General features: G+C 41.9%; 1 protein-coding gene across 3 annotated transcripts in view; it reads left to right on the top strand.

The window, feature by feature from the left end:
* Nucleotides 1–23,012, top strand: part of ADAMTS6 (ADAM metallopeptidase with thrombospondin type 1 motif 6) — a 303,817-nt gene that overhangs the window by 27,503 nt on the left and 253,302 nt on the right. For all 3 annotated transcript variants that reach the window (XM_042841735.2, XM_024107369.3, XM_042841736.2), the window contains exons 5-7: nucleotides 10,555–10,772; nucleotides 11,357–11,440; nucleotides 11,967–12,112. In XM_042841735.2, coding sequence (XP_042697669.2) covers nucleotides 10,555–10,772; nucleotides 11,357–11,440; nucleotides 11,967–12,112 — 448 coding nt within the window. The remainder of the gene's footprint in view (nucleotides 1–10,554; nucleotides 10,773–11,356; nucleotides 11,441–11,966; nucleotides 12,113–23,012) is intronic.

The following is a 23,012-nucleotide window of genomic DNA, read 5'->3' as shown; positions in this document are numbered from 1 at the left end:
CACTAATCAAGGATCTTCTGTCTCAAACCCAGGGCAAATTTCTGCATCCCAACCTCAGATCTCTCCACCTTACTGTGTGGATGATATGTGGTTGAACACCCAAGAGAAGATGTGCTCCAGTGAGGTTCAGACCATCTCAGTGGGCTACGGTGACCAGATCGCAAGAGTGAAATATCAGGACACATTGGTCGAATGGGGGAGGGAGGGAGATGCGGGGGACAGACAGACACAGGTGCACAGCCCCAACCAGAGCCAGAGGCATCACTGGTCCACCTGGTCCTGTGCTACCAGCGTGCCCCTTCCTGTTAAGGGTGGGCCCATGCTGCACCACACAGCTCCCCTGCTCAGCGCCCCCTGGATCCACTATGCCCAGAGCCTCCCTACAACCCTTCCACCACAAATGCACAGTGCTGTGCACATACACCCTGCCCAGCGCCCCCCTGCCCACAGCCCCACCACAACTGCCCAGCACCTCACACAGAACCCCCCACTCGCTAGTTTCCCAATACACACAGATTTCCCCTCTTTCCCTTCCTTCCTCCCTCCCAGTGCCCTTCCCCACAGCCCCACCACCACAACTACATAATGCCTCACACAGACCCTCAGTGCCCTGACACACACAGATTTCCCCCACTGCCCAGCACCCCCCCAGGCCCCCAATGTCTAACACCCCAAAACACACAAACCTCCCCCACTGCCCAGCACTCTGCACACCCTCACAGCCCAGCGCCCCACACACCCTACCCAGACTCTCACTCCATCACACCCTGCCCCCTTCCCTGGCCGCACTCACCAGCCCTGTTGGGAGGTCTCGGACTCCTAGGGTGAGAGCGGTGAGGGGAGTCTCCAGACTCTCCATGTGCTGCGCCCGCCACAAGTGCAAGCTCCGTGGCTCCCATTGGCCGGGAAAAGCGCCAGTGGGAGCTTCCGGAGCTGCGGAGTGGGGCTTGCAGGCCCTGGCAGCATGCAGAGCCCCCCCACCCTAAGAGCCAGAGGGACCTGCCAGAGGGCGAGGTGGGGAGTCCTGGCAGTGCTCACCTGGGGCAGCTCCCGTCCTGGGAAGCATCCGGCAGGCTGGTCCCTCTGGCTCCTAGGGTTGCGGGTCGGGTCGGGTGTGGGGGGCGGAGAGCTCTCTGCCCACTCCTGGCACCTGCAAGCCCCGCCCAGCAGCATGTGGCACTCCTGCCGGCAGGCGGGCGCCGGGAGCTGCCCCAGGAAGCAGTGAACGGTGGCGCCACAGCTGCGGTCCGGACGGTCCCCGATATTGGGACAAAAGGGCGTCCTGACCAATGTAAAGTCGGGATGCGGGACAAGTCCCGTAAAATCGGAACTGTCCGGATAATATTGGGACGTCTGGTCACCCTACAGTGGGCAGCAGAAATGAGTCCACTAGAGCCATATATGCAGAAAGTGGAAGAAGTTTTCCATTTGTGTGCAGTCTCACAGTTTATCGTTCCTTCACACAGGGATTTCACATGTGCTGGACTATCTTCTGCACCTGAAACTGTTAGGTCTTTCAGATCCTTCTGTTGGAGTTCATTTAGCCTCTATTTCTGCATTACATCCACCACTAGACAGATTTTCTAGTTTCTCTCATCCTCTTGTTTTTTTATTTTTTTTGAAGGGTCTCATTGATGTTTATCCTCCTTTGCTCCTGTGCTTGCATTAGATTTAAATCTAGTTCTCTCCAAACTGATATGACCACCCTTTGAGCTTATGGCTACAGCTTCATTACCTGTATCATCCATGAAGATTGCATGTTTGGTGGCAATCACTTCTGCAAGGAGGGTTTCAGAACTCTTGGCTGATCCTTCTTTCATGGTCTTTCATAAGGACAAAGTATCCCCTATGCTACTGTGACATTGAAGTCTATATGGTATTATAAAAATATGCTAATGAGTGAATATAATGTAACTGGAATATGCTTCATGCAAAAGGTCTCTTGTAAGGTATCATTACAAAGCTTATAATCTACTGAGTGTGATCATCTTATTTGTATAAATGAACCACTCTTGTATCTGAAACTAGAAATATGAAATATAACTCTGAGGGCCTATTGTAATTATGCAAAGTGTGGGTCATTAATGGTGGTTTGGAATCTTCATGGCTCCCATTAACCAGGACAATTGTCTACAGATGGCTGTGTTTTACTTTCCTGTATACGTGTGTGTTGGCAAGTGGGCAATGAAGTCTTGCAGTGACATGTGATCATGTCACCTGAACTGGAATCCATCTTTAACCTGGTGTCTTTCCATTGAGAAGGAGGGGGTGGGAACCCAGGGAGGGACAAAGGATTCCCGCCTTATGCAAAAGATATATAAAGGGGTGGAACAGAACAAAAGGGGAGGAGCCATCATGAAGAATCTCCTAGCTACTACCTGAGCTGAAACAAGAGCTGTACCAGGAGAAAGAATTGTGCCCAGGCCTGGAAGGTGTCCAGTCTGAGGAAAAAACTTGCTGAAGTATCTCTGAGGGTGAGATTATCTGTATTCAGTTTGATTAGACATAGATTTGCATGTTTTATTTTATGTTGCTTGGTGACTTACTTTGTTCTGTCTGTTAGGACTTGGAACCACTTGAACCACTTAAATCACTTGGGGGGGGAGGGATAGCTCAGTGGTTTGAGCATTGGCCTGCTAAATCCAAGGTTGTGAGTTCAATCCTTGAGGGGCCCAATTAGGGATCTGGGGCAAAATCAGTACTTGGTCCTGCTAGTGAAGGCAGGGGGCTGGACTCAATGACCTTTCAGGGTCCCTTCCAGTTCTATGCAATAGGTGTATAAATCTTACTTTCTGTATTTAATAAAATCACCTTTTACTTATTAATTGACACAGCATATGTATTAATACCTCGGGGGAGGCAAACAGCTGTGCATATCTCTCTATCAGTGTTATAGAGGGTGAACAATTTATGAGTTTACCCGGTGTAAGCTTTATACAGGGTAAAACGGATTTATTTGGGTTTAGACCCCATTGGAAGTTGGGCATCTGAGTGTTAAAGACAGGAACACTTCTGTGAACCTGCAGCTTTGGGGCATGTAATTCAGACCCTGGGTCTTTGCTGGAGCAGACGGGAGTGTCTGGCTCAGCAAGACAGGGTGCTGGGGTCCCGAGCTGGCAGGAAAAGCAAGGGCAGAAATAGTCTTGGCACATCAGGTGACAGCTCCCAAGGTGGGTTCTGTGATCCAACCCGTCACAGCCACATCCTAAGTATATGCCTAAGGTTTGATTTAGAGGAAAGACTGACACTACAATTACTTGTGTGGTGTTTTCCCTAAAACCCTATTTGTCTAAGGCTGAGGAAGCACTCCATACCTTGGATCTTTGTAGAGCCCTGACATTTTACTTGGACCACGCGAGATCCTTCAGGTCTTCTTCCAGGCTGTTTATAAACTATGCTGAAAGGATTAAAGATCAGTCATGTCATCTCAGTGAAGTTCACATTGGAACTCTGACTAATAAAATCTGTTCTGCTTTTGCTAAAGTCTTTCCTCCATTAGATATAATGGCTCAATCCATGCTCAGGTTATCCCTAAACTTGTGACTTCCAGATGCGGGGACTGGATGACAGTGGATCACTAGATAATTGCCCTGTTCTGTTCATTCCCTCTGAAGCATCTGGCATTGGCCACTGTCAGAAGAAAGGATACTGGGTTAGATGAAACATTGGTCTGATCCAGTATGGCCGTTCTTATGCTCTTCACATCAGCTATCCCGAGTAATGTTTCAATAACTGATATATGCAAGGCAGCGACATAGTCATCTGTGCATACTTTTCCAACTCATTATGCCATCACTCAAGCCTCTTGTGATGATGCCAAGTCAGTGTTACAGTCTGTTCAGATGATCCGAAGTCCCTCCACCTGTAAGGGAAGTGCTGATGAATCATCTACAGTGGAATGTATATGTGCACAATCACTTGCAGGAGAAAAAAACATTACTTACCCTGACAGTAAGTTTGTCAAAATGTGTTGTTCACATACACATTCTGCTGCCCTCCCACTTCCCTGCTACTTCGGACATTACTTACTGTGGTGCAAAAGAATGGAGAGATGGGCAATGGACACATACTTTTTATGCCCCTGCCTGAGAGCACGTGGCACGTGCACCACCTAGTGGTAATGTTGGCAAAAGTCTCTGACTCGAGTGCACTGAGCGCACGCACATTTACAGTGGAACGTGTATGCGCACAGCACCTCTCAAAGAAGAGCAGTTATTGTAAGGTAAGTAACCGTTTGGTCTTTGTTCAGTGAGTAAGTGGTGGATCACATGCAGTATGGGTGATGGATCATGAGGGGTTTGTGACTTATATTGAAAAATAACATTTGAGGAAAATATAAAGATTTCTGTCTCTGGCCCCTAGATGTGGTGTAGACAAGGATTTAGGGCAAAGTTAAGAAAGAAAAGTCTCATTCATGTTTCTAACTAATATTTAGAGTTTTGGTTTTTTTAACTATAATGTTCAATAAACATTTCATTTTAAAGTATGTATACACTCACAACATTAACTGAGTTTGGTTGTGAGAATAGTGTTTCATGAACAAAGTCAATATACAATAGGACCACTTTTCTGCTCTAAATTACACTAGTGCAAATCCAGAATAACTCCATTATTTCAGTATAAAGGTCATGATATCAAAAATTTGAACAGCATAAATGAGATTTATTTTATTTTTCAGGAAAAAGGAGTTAAGAGTAATACTATTTTATCTCTTAAACATCCTGTCCCCACCAAACTGATTCAGTTCCTCGCTCCTCATTATGGGCCTTGTCCTACTCAATTGAAGACAGTGGCAAAGCACCCACTGACTTAGAGTTGGATCAGGCCCCCCTGTATACCCCTGAATACATAGCTAAAATCATTAAGGGCTTCATCCTGGGAAATTCTGGGCACTCTCAGCTCCATTGACTTCACCAGGAGTTGAGGGCACTCAACTTTTTGCAGGAGTGCTGAACATCTAGCAGGATCAAGACCTTAGAGCTATCTCAATTTTTCTATCCATTTTTACTGCTCTTTCATATATATAACTAACATTGTCCAAATGCAGGACCACATTAAGCATTGGTAAACAGGCGAAACTGCATTATGCCAGAGCAGAATTTGGCTCAGTTTATAATCACGCTGAATGTAAGAGTTCTATAGACAGCACGCTGAAGTCTTCCATTATTAGCTTTGCAACAAAGATCATATTGCAAATTTACTTTCATGGTATTTTCACTTGGCTGCATAGTTTGTTGAAATGATTTTTTAAATGGTTTTTTAGCAGATGCCTAGCAGTGCATGCTGTATTGTTAAGGTTGCAAAACAGATTTCATTGTAACCTGCTATTTTTGCATACTCATAATTTTTAAATATACACACCGCTTTAGCTTAGCTGAAATGTTTTATATTAGATTTTTGCTTGAAGGTGAATTATTGTGGTTTTTTTGAGAATTTAGCAAAATTCCTTCAGCAATTTTAGAGTTATAAGAGAGTGAAAAAGAGTACACTTTTCTCATTGCAAAAACAAAACAAAACTTTTGAATTGAATCCACTGATTGTAAAAACAACTGAAGTTTGAAAATTGACAAGTATATAATCCTGGGATGGCACAACTAGTGCTTCCCCATACCCAGAACAGATTGTATATACATAGTCTAGCCTAAAATGAAGGGGAGGGGGGGACTCACATTCATATGTCCTTATCTTGCACATTTAAAACGATATTAGCATTATTAAAGTATTTGTCAAAGTTAGGGAAAAAGTGGTATCTATGGAACATTATTTTTTTTAAAGAATCTTTATGCTTTCTCATGTGTTATTCAATTGAATAGCAACACTTGCTAATGAATGCTTATACTCTGCTGCATCATTCTATAACAGGGGTAGGCAATCTATGGCACGCGTGCCGAAGGCGGTACGTGAGCTGATTTTCAGTGGCACTCACACTGCCCGGGTCCTGGCCACCGGTCCGGGGGGCTCTGCATTTTAATGTAATTTTAAATGAAGCTTCTTAAACATTTTAAAAACCTTATTTACTTTACATACAACAATAGTTTAGTTATATATAGACTTTTATAGAAAGAGACCTTCTAAAAACGTTAAAATGTATGACTGGCATGCGAAACCTTACATCAGAGTGAATAAATGAAGACTCGGCACACCACTTCCGAAAGGTTGCCGACCCCTGTTCTATAAGAATTAATCTAATATATCATTCAGTAAATGAAACTTTTGTGATTTTTGGGCCTGCTCCTGCTATCACTGAAATCAACAGTAAAACTCGCATCAATTTCAATGTGAACAAGATTTGGCCCTTTATTATGGAGATGTTGTGGAGATCATGAATCCACCGATTAGGTTTAGTCAAGTTTTGCACTTATTCAGGTATTCAACATCTACATTATGTATGAAGAATGCAGAATATTCTTCCCAAACTGACAGCATATACTCCTTGTGCACTGAAATGCTAAGAATTTGCAATAACATTTGTTAATTTGCGTTAAAATTAATTTTAAATTTGTTCTTTTAGAAATTTAGTACTTGTCAGACCTTTTTGTGTCCCAAATTATATTAATAACAGAATAATACTGATTCTTCGACTTTACATAAAGTCAAAAGTCATTAGTTTTATGCATAGGTTACATTAGGCTGGAATTAATTATTCAAGATTAATAGACAGGGCCAGGTCAGTAATTCATATCACTCTTCATTAGTGCTTTTGTGCCATCAAGATTTACTTAGCCAATCATTGATCTTCTTCTCCAGCTAATTGGCATGATGCAGTTCTCTTGTTTGTAATGAGTCAGTGGTTGTGAGGGAAGTGTACATGTGTCAAGTAGGTTGTCAGATGTCTGGTTTTTGACTGGAACACCTGGCCTAAATCTGGCCAAAAAGGGACTCTGGAGGCTCTGGCCAGCAGTGCTGACTGGGGCATTAAAAGTCCAGTTGTTGCAGGGCAGGCAGGCTTCCAGCTCCGTGTGGCTCCAGGGAAGCAGCCAGCATGTCCCTCCAGCTCCTAGGCATAGGGGTGGCCACAGGGACTCCGTGCACTGCCCGTGCCCTGAGTGCTGGCTCCACAGCTCCCATTGGCCAGGAACAGCAGCCATTGGGAGCTGCAGGGTTGGTGCCCATGGGCAGGGGCAGCGCACGGAGCTCCCTGGCCCCCCTGCCTAGGAACTGCTGCTAGAAGGATGTGCTGGTCGCTTTCAGGAGCCGCCCGAGGTAAGTGCTGCCCCCTTCAACGCTTCCTGCCCTCCAAACCACAGCCCGGAGCCTGCACCCCGCACCCAAACTCCCTCCCAGAGCCCTTGTTAGTTCCAGCAGACATCTTAGGTGGAAAGCAGGGGTGTTCTCATGACTGGCAGCCCCCTTTGTTCTGTTCCACCCCCTTTCATAGCTTTGGCACAAGGCAGGAATCTTTTGTTTCTCTGGATCCCCACTCTCCCTTCTAAATGGAAAAGTACCAAATTTAAGATGGATTCCAGTATCATGTGACATGGTCACATGTCCTCTGAGACCTCATTTTTCATTGCCCACATGTACACAGGAAGGCTTTCAGGTAAATAAACCCATTCACAACCAATTGTCCTAGTGAATGGGAGCCATCAAGATTCTAAGCCACCATTAATGGCCCACACTTTGCATAATTACAATAGGACCTCAGAGTTATACTTCATATTTCTAGCTTCAGATACAAGAATGATACATACATACAAATAGGAGGAATGTATTCAGTAGGTTATAACCTTTGTAATTATACCTTACAAGAGACCTTTTGCATAAAGCATATTCCAGTTACATTATATTCACATTCATAAGCATATTTTTATAAAACATGTGGAGTGCACCATCACAGTGCCATTAGACAGTTGGCAACCCTACCCATCAGGGAGGCTGGGAGGAATCCTGCTCTGGCAGGGTGTGGACAGTAAACCCAGGGGCGTGGGGAAAATCCTGAGGGAAAAGAAGAATACCCCAGCCCACTGTTAAATGGAAGCGCGGGACCCACCGAGGGAGAGAGGAAGCTCTGTCACAATATATATATATATAAGTACTTTGTTACCTTGGTATGAAAGCCATACCTTTATGTGCAAAATGTTTTTTGTTATTTACCTTTAAAAGGTTTCTATAAGTGCACACTAAATGATTTTCAAATTATTTATATCTTTTATTATGAAAGAGAAAAAAATTCCTAGTCTACATTTCATGTTTATAAAATAATTTTTATATTATAGAAGCACGAAAAATCCTCAAACTGATGAACTTATGCAACTTGAATACGGCCAAACAAAGGTTTTTTTCCCATCTTATTACAAAATGTATCAGACAAGATTCCAGACATTCCTAATTCACTGCTTCAGTAAGACTAAAATCTTTGATTAATTAAAACAAACTTTAATTTCCTTGAACAGTGATTGAAATACAGGAAAATGCTTTTTTTGGTTATAGAAACTTCAGCAGTCTTTAATACCTGAAGTTGATTTTTTAACAGATGACTATAACCTTGCCTAAGGGATGTCACAATGATATCAATAAACCCAATGGTTTGAAGTAACCAAGTTTATTTTCATTTGTCAGTGTCTCTACAATTTGATATGGGTCTTTTAAAGAAATGGCTCTGATAAAGCTATATATTCTATGAACTGTAAACATTTAATAAATGAGAAATATACTGCAACAATGAGTCCTTGTTTTGACCTTGTACACATTTTTTCGTAGCTGAGTCATTAACCATTGAAAATGAGGTGTATAGCTGAAGCAACTACTGACTCCCATTGACACTATAGGCACCATCACAAATTAACTAATTTCAGTAGATACATGCAGAAATAGACCCATGTTTATTACTCCCATGAGCTATCCTTTTAAGCCCTCAATTCAGCAAAGCTCTTAAGCTCAGATATAGCTTTAACTACATGCTTAAGTCCATCCATACACAGCAGAGAACTTAAGCACATGCTTAAGTTTAAATATATATGTAAATTTCATTGACGTAAATGGGACATAAGCATGTGCTTAAATTAAGCCTGTGCTTAAGTGCATTGCTGAAGAATAGACTCAAGCTCATGCTTAAAGTTAAGCATATGCTTACTTTATTAAATTGAGCCAAACCCACAGGGCTACTTTTTAAAATACGGACTGTTCATTATGGATGTGACGGGCCAGTCGCTGTTCCGTAGTTGAGGATGACATACTTAAATATTCATTCAGAGAAAGAGAGCGAAAATGACTCGATAGCCCAGGAGTTTGGGTGCCCACCTGGAATTTGGGAGATCCAAGTGCAAGTCCCTGTTTCAATGACTATTTGATTATTTATACAGAATGGAATAGCTTCAGTGGGAGAAACTGAGAAAAACCCACCCCAGAGTACCACATAGGCCAGTAACTAGGGCATTCAGATGGGAGAAGTAGACTGGAGTTCAAATTCCTGTGCCATTGTAGCCAGAAAAAGGATTTGAACATGATTCTCTTGTAGCTTGGATGAGTGCTGTAACCACTGGGCTAACGTTGGTAGGGGTACTGCTACTGACTCCTCCCACTGACCATACTTACCTGATTGGGCTCCACAGGTGAGTTAGGTGGGGCAGTGCCTATCTTGAAGGTCCCACTGGGGTTTAGGCATGAGCTAGGTGCTTGGGCATTAGGACTTAGGTGGCTATGCATATGCCCGGCAGCAGAAATTTAGGTACCTTGAGGACTTTACTAGCGGAAACTTGGGTGTTTGCAGGGTTATGTGGCAGCTGAGCTGGTGTTTTGAGGATCTAAATTTTGGACTGAGGCACCTAGCATGCCAGTTAGTCACCTGAATCTCTTTGTGGATCTAGCCCTTAGTTTATTTTATTGTTAAAATTAATTAAAAAATAGGCCCATTAAGATGTGTAGTCAGACCGTTATTAACTTCCTCCTGAATGAAAACTATTTAATATATTTTAAAACATCAGTTTAATCTGTCAGAACAGACACTATTACGCACTAAGCTTAATTGTACAGTTATTGCATGATGTCATTATAGGGCAAAATTAAGGTTTTTTGAATGCCTTAACTGTGTATTGCCATGCCTTAATATGTTTGGATTTCTTTAAACTTTAAACCTTAACTCTGAATTTCCTAGGCTTGTAGTGTTTATTTTTGGGATAATTACAAGATCCCTGTAGTGTTATTACCATTTAAATACTGAAATGTATTAATCCTTAATTCCATGTTATAATGTAATTTGTATCTGGGAATATAAATAAGAGTTTTGCAGGATCAGGCCTTTTAAGAGAACAAGCTGATATTGTTAGCAGCAGCTGTATGAAACAATGTATGAAAGCAAGAGAACTTGCTTTATATTTATTTAAAAAAATATTTCTCTGTATTAAATCTAGCTCCTTTTCAATCTGCAAAAATATTTGCTAATGAAAAAGTGTAAAATATACTATATATTTATAGAAAAGATTTAATTTCTTCTTGCCCTCAAGAAACTCTTGTTATTTTAGAAGCTTTAAGATAATAATATCAACATAAAACAGCTGTATTTGAACATGTTTAACTAGTGACCCATCTGAAGTGGTTAATTATTTTGATTCCTAGAAGACCTCACAAGAAGTAGTAAACCTTGGTGGATGAATGATACATCTGCTTTTCCAACTTCACTTCCAATTAATAACACTCTAAGTAGTCATCGTCGACAGAAGAGATCAGTAAGCATTGAACGCTTTGTGGAGACGCTGGTAGTAGCAGACAAAATGATGGTGGGATACCATGGTCGCAAAGACATTGAACATTACATTTTGAGTGTAATGAATATTGTAAGTTTGACCCCTCTATATATTAACATAATTAACACTTTTTATAGGATGGGCAATTATGCAATATGGTTTTCTGATTTGAAATAAACAATGCTTTAAAATATGTATCAGCCTGCAAAAAGTGATATATAGTAAAATGTTAGTATTAGGAGATAAATAAGATGTGCAATACTATTGTCTTTTCTCCATCAGGGAGAATATTATGATCACTGTTAAATCATGTTTCAATGCCTTCGGGTTTCATTTTAAATAAATTGACCCTCTAATTACGAGTTATAGTGATTACACTTTTGGTTGGTTCTTTTCTTTAGCTAGCGCTCTGAACATCTCTTGTCATGAGTTATTCAGTTGTGAAACAAGTTTATTCTATAAAGTGTTTGCAGTGAAAATAGTGTAGGGAATATTGATTCATCTTACTGAATAGATTAAGGCTGACTTAGAAATAGTTCTTTAGATGCTTTTAAGAAGTGTTCAAATTATGAAATTATATTTAGTAAGAGACAACAAACTAATTTTTAAGCATATGTCAAATGAATGGTGTTTCTTGTCTGACTTTGTGTCTTTTCTTCTTTTCTGGAGGTCAGGTTGCCAAACTTTATCGTGATTCCAGTCTAGGAAACGTTGTGAATATTATAGTGACTCGTTTAATTGTTCTCACTGAAGATCAGGTAAGACTGAGCTGCAATTACATTAAACTTCAGACCAATAAACTACGGCATACTTCACTCTGTACCATTGTAGAATCCACCTAATTATTGTTTAGAAAGGCTATATTTGAGTATAAAACCTCATCTGTAATCTTTTGCTATTTTTAAGGAAGATTGAAATAGTTTCAAGGAATATGCCTCATTTATCATTTTAATATTTACCTAATGTAACAGATATCTTCAACTTACTTTTGGAGATTTCAGGGGTAGAGACTTACAATTACAATTTTATTTCTATGTCTATATTTTTATAATCTAAATTTTTTTTATTGACATAATCATTATTAAAGCTGGAAGTGAAAGAATGCCTGTTCAGTAATACACTAACTGAACTCTGGGTCAGATTTTAGAGATAAAAATTGGCAAGAAGAGATTATTCCTAGAAACCACTGCTTCTAATTATAGTCCCATTTTAGTCTTCAAAAAGCTTAACAACTGACCTTAGTAATTTGTTTGGAACATTTCTGGTATGCATGTTGTATTGCAGCCAAACTTGGAGATAAACCACCATGCAGACAAGTCCCTCGATAGCTTCTGTAAGTGGCAGAAATCCATTCTCTCCCACCAAAGCGATGGAAACACCATTCCAGAAAATGGGATTGCCCACCACGATAATGCGGTTCTTATTACTAGGTATGGTTTATTGCAGGTCTTGTATTTATTTTATCTTCTTTCTATGGTTTTCTTGTATTTACTTATGTATAAAACCTATATTTAAAGTAATTTAAGGGGTAGGTAATCTTGTGAGGGTAAAAAGATAATATGTTGCTTGTCTTTGAGAATATATCAGACCATTAAAACATAGATTTTAAAAAATTAGAAAGAAAATGTCTAAGAACTTACAGTACTTACAATTTCAATAACTTCAATAACTGTGCTTCTCATAACTGCTCCCATAAAAAATCTTGGAGTAGATCTGATGAATTTGCTTGATCGTTTCAAACTTTTATAGTTGAACAAAAATTCTAAACATTCTGGGAAAAAGATCAACAAGCAGGAGAAAAAAATTGTTTTGTTACTACTGTATAATGTTTTCAGTGTAAAACATTATTGCCAAATTCTTGGTGTAAATCAGTGTCACTTCACTGAAGTCAATGGAGCTATGCAGATTTACACCAGCTGAGAATCTGGCTGTGCATTTGTTGCTGTGCTATCTAACTTAATTTAAGAAAAAAGTGAAATTTTTAGTGTTCATATCAAGGCTACTTATGTGTAAAGGTGTCTTGCTGTACATATTACCATTTCTATGAGCAGGTTCAACACTGCTAAATCTATAATCTTTCAATCCTGTTAAATACGTTTTCTCTGTGTAGTTACAGGTAAACAAATATTGTACCCTACAAATAGATTGTCTTAAAATAGCATTTCGCGTGCACCTGTTTCTTAGGGACAGTTTTCTTTTTTTCTAAATATTAAAACAGTGATGCTAGTATTGATCTATATAGCTAAGGATCGTTAATGTTTCTGTTATAAATATCCTTTTCAAGGGGCATATTCTATACTCACTCAACATGTCAAATTTTAATGGAGGTTTTCGGTATGGAATCAGTGTAGAATAATGCCCTCAAGATTTATAAGACAAAATTCACTCCTGGTTGGAATTTGAGCATAAAAGCGATGATATTTTTGAAAAAATTCTTTCATCTGTTTTTGAATTACAGCAGCGCAGTGATGAAAGAATATGCTAGAGGTACTGGATTCTTGTATGTAACCATTTTGAGTGCAAAATATGTTTTTCATCAATATTTCATAAATTACTTTTAATATATGCAATTAATGAGCACATGTAGTAGCTAGATTGATACAATACATTCCAATATCCTTGAAAGAACTGCTTTGGTCTAATGCGTAAAAATCACTTTGAAAACATCCTTAAATAAAGTACAAATTTAGAACCTAATAATGTTCCATTTTAAGGCACTGATTCTGCAAAGACATGCTTAATATGCAGGCTTAATTTTATACATGTGAATAGTCCCATTTATATACACATATGTATGTCTCTATCTGTTGTATAAACAAATATTCTCAAAGTCAATGTTTTTATATACTTTCATGAGGGAGTGCTTCTTTTCATTCAATGATTATAACTATCTAATAAAACTATAAAAATGAAATTCTCACACAAAATCTACACTAAATAATATTAAGGACTTGACCTTCCTCACCCAGAAATCCCTGACTTATGCTGATTTATTTTAGTAAACAGTGCTAAGGCTGAAACATTAGTCTTAAGTCCCCAGTTACATCAGCCCCCTCCTGGAGCATGGCACCAAGCTGGTATAGAAAAGGAGACTGTAAGGCATTCTCTCCTCCCTTTTTCTTTCTCACAGCAATTAAAAGAAGCTTGATAAAAGAGATTTGCATGGTCTGCTTACTGTAGGCAGGATTGGGGACGTGGCATGCTTCTATCAGCGATGCCAGTGTTTATGCTATAGCCAGAAAGGAATGCTGATCAGCAAGAGTATTTCCTGGCAGCAAAAACTGTACCCCCTCAACACTGTTGTGGAGACCCTGAGGACACAAGGCGTGAAGCTGAGTTTGAAGATTTTTTTTTTCTTTTTGAAATAGCTCAGCAGTTTATTTTCTTTCAAATAAATGTCATGGTAGCTAAGTGCAGGTAGCTAATACTGTAATACTGTACACTTATTGCAGAGTCTCAGAATAGTGGTTAACATATTTCACTTAAACACAATGGGAATATTTGATAAAGGAATTGTGCCCATTATTCAACATTTCCTTGCTTTTATCTCTTTACTTGAAAACTCTGAAGTTATTTTGTTTGTGTTGGTTTTGTGCACAGGATAAGTCTGTGGTTGAACTAAAATGTTAAACAAATAAAGGCTGTTTTCTCTATCATAGTCCCTTATTGGATGGTTCACTTAGTCATTTTTAGTATGACACTATACCAAATCCTAATATTTTATCCTGTAATTGTTGCAGTGAATTCTTTAAAAAGAAATATTAATAATGTTAGGATACTGAGCTGATAGTTTTCTATATAAAGTCTACTGTTGATTAATACTGTAGTATTGTTTGGATAATCAATCTCCTCCTTCCCATAAACTGACTCTGACTTTAGCAAACCCCAATGGAGCCTTAGCAATTTTCTTTTTATTGACAAAAGAACATTAAAAATAGTGTGGAAACTTGTATAGGTCCATATTTTATCTCTGAATGTGCACAGGAGCAGTGTGTGCCTTTTGAGGACAAACTACAGTCATTAGACTTGAATACAACATTGTTGGTGTCACAAATGGTATCATCCTATTTTAGCAAGATGATCTCCATCTTGGTAGGGTCAACTCTGTGGAACTGGGCCTAGGCTTTGTGAATCTCTGTGCAAAACAAAAAAGCATAGAGACCCATCCAGTTTCTTTCCCTCCTATGAGTTGGATCCCATATCTTTGTAGACGTACAGCATCCTCTTCCTGGTAGCCTCTTGTCTGCCTGTGACCCAGCTGCTGTCTCACATCTGAGGCTCTAAGAACCATGTTCTACATAGTTTCTCTTCCAAATATGAAACTTTAGACGCTAAAATACCCAATATACTATACTACAAATTATTTTTGCTATGGCAGATTGAGTTAATACTTTCAGCCTGAGTTGGGCTTTTGCCCCTACTTCCTCCCCTGTTTCAAAAAATCTCTTCTTCTGCTGAGCCTGAAAGCCGAAAAAAAAAAAAGAGATTGTTTGAAACCATCCATATCTTTACCCTCCTGGCAACTTTTTAGCTCCCCTTTGTGCCCCCCCCCCACTCCATGATTAATTCTATAGCAGCATAAATTAGGTGCAAGAGTGTTGCTTGACCTAGTCACCTGTGCAGAAAAGTATGGGGGCATGAAGTGTCCTCTTGCTCCCTTGCATGGTCTGCTTGCATCACCACTCACAGTGTGAGGGGAATAAACAAAATAAAAGTTATATTCTCTCTCTTTCTCAACAAAACAAAAGGATCTTTATTCAAGCCCATTAATTTCTGTAAGGTATAGACTCATAGCCTGAGACCGTTAGCTTGTTATACCCAGGTACTGAAAAGCTGTTTTTTCAAATAACATATATGACTGATTGAATAAAATGTTCAGGGAATGAATCTCCTCCTGCTGGGAGAGAAGATCCAGAGCCATTAATTTTATTCCCTGGTATGGCAGCAGACCAAGTAAAACACATATCCAACAACCTATGGAGAAAAGAGTTCTAGGGGGAAATTGAGATGCGCGTGTGTATCTCCAAAGGGCAGAATTTGGCCCCTAGAATTTAAATGTTTTAAACAGAGAAACATTTGGAACTTCATTCACTTAAAAGGATAGTGTTTGTTTAAAAGAGTAAGAGCATGAAATTTCACATCCCACTGATAGTATTCCATCTTTGGACTTTTTTTTTGTCTTTTAGAATTAAATACAAATATAATGTGGTTTGCAAAAAACAAAGTGATTTAAATAAGAGAATAACTTGTTACAGCCATAAAGGATTTAAGAAGAGTTTGTTCTTATTATTGAGTTAGAGGCAGTTTCTCTTTTCCCATTCACAAACTGTATTGTTACTTCTTCAATAAAGTGCTGCAATGACATTGACACAGATGTGGCCCCTGCAATTAGTACCTTATCATGCCTAGAAATTTGGAAAGTTTGTAATATTAAAGTGATTGAAATCCCTATAAATAATGATTTTATATATACCTTAATCCTTCAACTCTATATACACAATAATCCTACTGAGTTAAGTGGACTCCTTGTGTGAGAATAAACACTACATATATGAGTAAAGAATCAGGCCCATAGTGTTTTATACTGAGTAATCCAAGTATTTTAATAATCTATATTTTAGACAAACTGCAGAAAAACTAGAAAATGCCATATGTGGTATATTTTGTGCATTTTCAAGTAGTTACACATACTTTTTTGGGCTGGAGACATTGAGGAGGCCCTGAGCACTTTTCTTAACTAGACACTTCTGTATTGTTGCCAGCTACTACTGTCCTTATTATTTAGGAAGTATATTTCTAGGCAATACGCTGTGTTTCTCCTTTTGTCACCAACCAATATGCTCTGCAACATGCATCCCCAGCACTGCCAGTATCCACAGGAAAGGCAATAGTATTGCTATACATTTGTTTCTCTGGATTTTTCACATCCTTTCAAATGAAAATGCATAGAAATATGTTCATGTTTTATTGTATATGCAAAAGAATCACTTCACCCACTGAATGACAGACCTACTTCAGTGAGTCACTTGGCAGCTGTTTTCCAGGACACAGCAACACTATGTAACATTTTAGAATGCACAGTAGAAAGTATTGTATCCAGGGGCATAGCCTATGGTAGGGGTTAATGCAGAGGTGCAGTGGCCCAATCAGAGTTCCTCGAGGCATGATGCCACAAAACTACCTCTGAGAGAATAGCAGTGAGGTCCTTTAAAAGAGTGCAGGATATGTTCCCCCAATGTGGGGCCATCTTTGCTGGCCTTTTCAAGGGAGAGGAAAGGGTTATGGCATCAGTGTTAGGCTCTTAGTCTTTGTGCTCCTGAACTAAAGGACTCTAATTTTTTTTGACCTCTGCATAGAGGCACAAAAGAGAGGCAAAAAGCTTCTTTCATTTTCATGCATACCTGTGCAGAGCTGACCACAGGCCTTTTATTTTTAATATATTTAGGGCTGGATTTGGCTTTTAGGAACCAAGAGATGGTGTTCAAACTTACTCTTTCTCTGCTTCCCCTTTGCTCAGGGGGCTCTTCTTAGAGTGCTTGCTCATGTCAATTCCATGTTAGGTATGGGCGTGCCCATGTGCACAGTTGCCGGAGATTTTTCCCCCAGGAGATTTTCCATAGGGCTGGCCTTAGTGCTCCCTGGAGCCCCATGCTCATGCACAGTATAAGGGGCTCTGCCAGCCCTGTGCCCTCTCAGTTCCTTCTTACTGTCCGTGATGAATTGCTGAAACAGCTTTCTCTCTTCCACTTGCAAGTTCTCCCAGTGATTTTTTGCACTCAGTTGTTCTTGTGTATAGTTAGGAGTTTAGCTGTTAGTTAATTAGTTAGACTGAATAGCAGTCCCTATCACGGGATGTCATCCTAGGGATGGGATATGCCCCGGTCCCCGGGTTTTAGACCATGCGCCACCTGCCATAAGCCCATGCCAGTGAGCGACCCGCATGTGAGCTGCTTGCAGTGCTTTGGGGAAGATCACATTAAAGATAGATGCAAGATCTTCAAGGGCTTCAGGCCACGCACACAAAAGGACAGGGACATTTGTCTGAAGGCCCTGTTAATGGAAGCGCACTTAGACCTGCCTCGGAGCTGTTCTGCTTCAATTTGGCACTGAGCACTTCAGCCTTGATATGGAGGGCTCCCCCCGTACTGGGAATTTCTTGGCACCAATCACTATCTCCGGTGCCAAGGAAGCGGCACAAGAAACAGTGTGCCGAAAGAGGGCACTCCCCTGCGCCGAAAAAGGATAAACGGGGAGTGACTGATGAGGTGAGACCTGTACCAGGCCACTCGTCCTCCCCAAAGCCTCCACCCAGGGCTCTGAGCCCAGTCTGGGCCCCACCACCTTCTCCTCGGAGTGGTCGGGGCACCCTACTCTTGAGAGCCCCTTCAACACCTTAGGCTTTTCAGGCAGCAAAGGACCTTATGGCTCTCCTAGTACTGCCCACTCCCCAAGACTATCCACTGACCTTGGAGTAATTGAAGGCAGCTCCTTCCAGAGGGAAACCCCCCATGGGTCTGCTGCAATGGTCACCAACTCAACACCAGTCCCCAGCTTCATGGCCCGCTCTTCAGCTTCGCAACACTGGTCGCCAGCTTCGCAACACTGGTCCCCGGCTTCTCGGCACTGGTCACTGGAGCCATGTCACTGATCCCCGACTCCTCGGCATCTCTCCCTGGTTCCACATCACAGCCAGCAGGTGGAAGCGACAATGGCTCTACTGTGGTCTCAGGGAGGAATCCTCAGAAGAGGAATCCATCCTCCCACTGAGGAGACACTGCTCATCATATGGACTGGACTTCAGTGCTGTACCTGCCGCAGGTGCTTGGCCACCGGGGCAGTGGATGATGCTTTGGCAGTATTAAAACCCCTGGGGATTGCCTCCGATGCCAGGTCCTCATTCCCCCCTGTGATCTGCGGCAGCATCTGAGAGGTAAGCCCCAGTGCAGCCTCGACTGGTACGGGACCCAGGCTCGGACTCCAACCCTGGTACCGAGACCCCAGCAGTGGCCCCAGTGAATGCGACCCTGGTGTTGGAGGAGGACCCAGCCCCTCCTGCAGTGTTGGCATCTTCCTCATCATTCCCAGATGAGGTGGTCACGGGTCCCTCCCACCCACTGTCTCTGGATGATTTCCGAGCTCACCAAATGGGTCATCACGAATTTGGGACTAGAGGTGGAGGAGCTAAAGGAGCCCACGGACAGTCTTTGTGATATTTTGGCTGCAGCAGCCCCTTCTAAGGTTGCTCTACCAGTCCATGATTGGGTGTTAAAACTGGTTAAGGTGCTGTGGCAGACCCCATCTTCTCTGCCCCCAACCTCAAAAAGGGCAGAGGAAAAATATTATGTCTTGGCCAAAGGGTTTGAGTACATGTACTCACACCCTCCCCTGACCTATAGCAGTAAATTTAGAATATCCTTGCACCCATTCATATGTGTTAGTTGGGGAATTGGCTAGGGATGTGGGGAGAGCCAAAACTCAACATGTTTCTTGCCCCTCACAGGTCCAGGATCCTGCAGGAGTATAGTATGGAGTTCTTACTCCCCCTTAATCCCTTGCTTGGGTATGTAGTCCAAGTCACAAGTAGTTCTTAGACACTTAAGACTTATAAGAGAGTTTTAAGTATTATAGGTAACCATTTGGATAACTTTATTAGTTTTATTTGTATTTTGAGCTTTACAAGCTATAAAAAATAGTCTCTTCCTATAGGAAAAGTTAGTTGGCATTTTGAATGACTGAGACCAGCAATTTGGCATGAGATCAATATCCGGAACTACTTCTATTTCTTCTTTTATGAAGTAACATGTAGCTGAAAGTTGAAAGCATCTGTCACAAGTATAAAATGAAATCCATTTTCAAGTTTGCATTGTAGTAAAGCAAACCATTGATCACTTACATTTCAGAAAGGATTTACTGTTCTTTATTAGAATGTGTTTTATGTTTGGTAGTCAGCATGAACAGCCTAATGCATCCATTTCTTGGCTCTCTTTTATGTAAACTCTTTAAACCATTACACTTCTTCCATATATGTGAGATCAGGAAATGCATGGAATTGAAATACTTAAATCTATTATAGTAATTATTGTAATATATACTTCAGAAAAAAGTATACTTAAGTATACTTAAGTTGTTTTTTCCTCTTGTGAATTTCATTATTAACTAGGATTATCTGAGGGATTAAGGAAGTACATTAATGAAAAGGAAAGCTACTGCAGATACATTTATGAAGCTTGGATCAAGTATTTGCTTTATGTTTAAGACTTCTAAAAAAATTCATGCACAGGACCAGATTGTTCTCCTAGTGTAAAACCTGTGCAAGGGGTGTCTGGAGGAGAAAATCTCTTCAATGAGATCCCTTGGGGTAATAGGGAGGGATGGGTTTGGTCTCCTGTGAAAATGGCTAAGGGGACTGGCCAAAGTCTTCTGGATCCTAGAGAGAATTATTCAGGCCACAGAAGGCACCCTCCACACACAGATCTTTTCCTCTTATCCTCTTAGAAGGGAGGGGTGAATCACCGCACTGGCTCCATTCCCTCCACCCCAGCTCCTGCAGAGAGTCATCCATTGGTCTAGGGTCCAAGCTGGGGGGAGGAAGTGGAGACTAGGCAGTATGAGGAAGGATTGGGAGACCTGGAAAGGTTATACTTTGTCTTTCCACACACCCTGGCCCCATGGAGATTCACTGGAAAAGATAATACAGCATAAGTCTGTATTATCTTTTCTACGGAACCCACCTAGTGGAAGGCCCAGGGCATCTATAGTCAGTGGAAGTCTCTGGTAGCACAGCTCCAATGGAGCCAAGCAGGTGGCACTGCTGGGAGTCAGGGCTGGTGTGGAAGCCCAGAGCCTCTGTGAAGATGGTGCTGGCCTCTCATAGATATCTTGGGATTTACCATGTTTGGGGGAGGGACTAGGGCTGGAATAATTCTCCTGTGGGCCCAAGGCTACTAGATTTTGCGGGGCCCTTGTATACAAGTCTTTTTTCTAATTTAAAACAAAATGATCACAATTATGGCATTGAGGCTATTAATGCTATACTAAACTTGCCTTTTAATTAACATAAAGCCATTCTATGGTTACATTTAAGTCTTAAAACATGTAGAATATAGTTAAGTTAATTCAAAATAGCCTACTTCTTACCTTAGAACAGCAGTTATATTAGTTTCTTTCTGGGAGGGAGTTTGGTGCAGGAGGGGCTGTAGGCTGGGGCAGAGTGTTGGGATGCAAGAGAGGGTGAGGAGTGTGGGCTCTGGGAGGGAATTTGGTGAAGGAGGGGGCTCCTGGCTGGGGCAGGGGGTTGGGATGCAGGAGGAGGTGCAGGGGTCTGGGAGGAAGTTTGGTGCAGGAGGGGATTCTGACCTGGGGCCGGGGGTTGGGGTGCAGGAGGGGGTATGAAGTGCAGGCTCCATCTGGGAGGCACTTACCACAGGTGGTCTAGCTGGCGATGCAGCAGGGCTTAGGCAGGCTGCTTGCTTGCCATAGCCCCATGCCACTCCCGGAAGCGGCTGGCTGCTGGCATGTCTCTGCACAGCCCTGGGGAGAGGGGAACAGCGTGTCTCCTTGTGCTGCCCGCGCCCACAAGTGCCACCCCCACAGCTCCCATTGTCCAGTTCCCGGCCAATGGGAGCTGCGGGGATGGTACTGGGAGTGGGGGCAGTGCGCGGAGCCACCTCCCCTCACCCCTATCCGGAGCCGCAGAGAAGTGCCAGCAGCCAGCCGCTTCCAGGAGCGGCGTAGGGCCATGGCATGCAGGTAGCCTTCCAAAGCCCTGTTGCGCTGGGGCCCCCCTTAGCCTGGGGTGCTGGGCTGCAGCCCCTAAAGCCCCTGTGTTAATCTGTCCCTGGGAGGGACCTGAAGCATATTCTATTGGGAAGGGGGCGGGGGACATAAAATTTTCTCCCTTCCAAATAAGGTGATATGGGGGAACATCAATGAGGGGATCCTTGTGGAGACTTTAGACCCTTCATGTTTTATGAGGGGTGGGGATGATCCGGCTCATGGAGAAACTGGTTATAAACCTTTTCTCCTGCCAGTGATGTAGCCCAGTGTTTCCTGCCAATCTGTGATGCATGTGCCTGCTCTGAGGCAGTCCAGCGGTGTTGATAGGCTTCAGCACTTGTTTGCTGTCCTTTTTCTCCTACGCACCGCCTCTCTTGCAGTGATCCATATCAGGATTGCTGTCCCTTTTCCACTCTGGGGCCTGTCTGGGCTTGCAGAGAAGTGTTCCTGCTCAAACTTGCTACTTACATGAAGCCCTGTCTTAGGTTCTCAGCTGATAGACCCTTGCTCTGTCAGGGAAAGGGGCTCTAATTTCAGGCAGCAACATAAAGGAATTGTGCCTGTCTTGTTCTCAGCCCCTGGACCCTTACTTCTATAGGAAAAAAGGTGCTCAAAGTTTCAAAGACAGGAATCCCCCTGTCCCTGTCTCTGCAGGCAATTAAAATGTAAGGAGCACTGCAGGCAGTCCTTGCCCAGAACAGAAGTGCTCCATTCCCACATGGGATTACAGTTCAGGTCCAATGACCTACTACCTCCTTCCTGAAAACAAATCCAAACCAGAAAAGTGCAATATTAGCTACAGGGTTTCCTGTACTCTTCTCCTTTAAGGACATCATAAGATCTGAAGAGGCGATGCCGGTTAAAACATAAGGAAATTTCATAAGTTATGAGAACTAGTGCAAATACATAAGATCAGCACAGTAATAGCCCCCTTGGTAAAATCATATTCACCTCTTCAGCAGGAGACCTCTTTCCAAAATATCCCAGATCAGAGGAGAGAGGACAATTATGCAGAAATTTTAAAGCCTCAGTTTGGCCATTGGACTAAATGGATTCTTTATCGTTAGTTAGGAAATGTACTTGGTGGCAAGCAGCTTATCGCAGTGAGTATGATACGTCTTAGCTTGAGATTCTGGAGAACTTCTTGCAATGGTGTATAAAATATTCTTGGCTGTCTTTACTCTGGCTTGATGCAATTTGCAATAAGGACAAAGGCCCCTAACTCAGTGGCTACATGGCAGCCATGTCTATACTTATGTCTATACCAGTCATCCGAAACAGATACCTATGCTTAAAAATGCTCAATGAGGATGTTATCTTCAGAGATTTTTAGCTGTTAACTCTAGTAAATCTCTACTGAGAATGTACAAACTGAAATCTTTTTCAAAGGCTTATAGCTTGGCCAAATTTGGCCACATTTTCATGAGAATGGCACAAGGCACATCCCTGATCTAAAGGCCTCCGCTTACCAAATGCCAAGTCACTGCTCAGAGGGGCACTAGAACTTTCCAAACAAATGGTCACCAGAATTTTTTTTAATATTGAAAAATGTAT

This window comes from Chrysemys picta, chromosome 6 (genome assembly GCF_011386835.1).
Source record: "Chrysemys picta bellii isolate R12L10 chromosome 6, ASM1138683v2, whole genome shotgun sequence".
Taxonomy (NCBI): domain Eukaryota; kingdom Metazoa; phylum Chordata; order Testudines; family Emydidae; genus Chrysemys; species Chrysemys picta.
The sequence above is the reverse complement of the archived record's forward strand: the minus strand, read 5'-3'. Positions and strand labels throughout refer to the sequence as shown.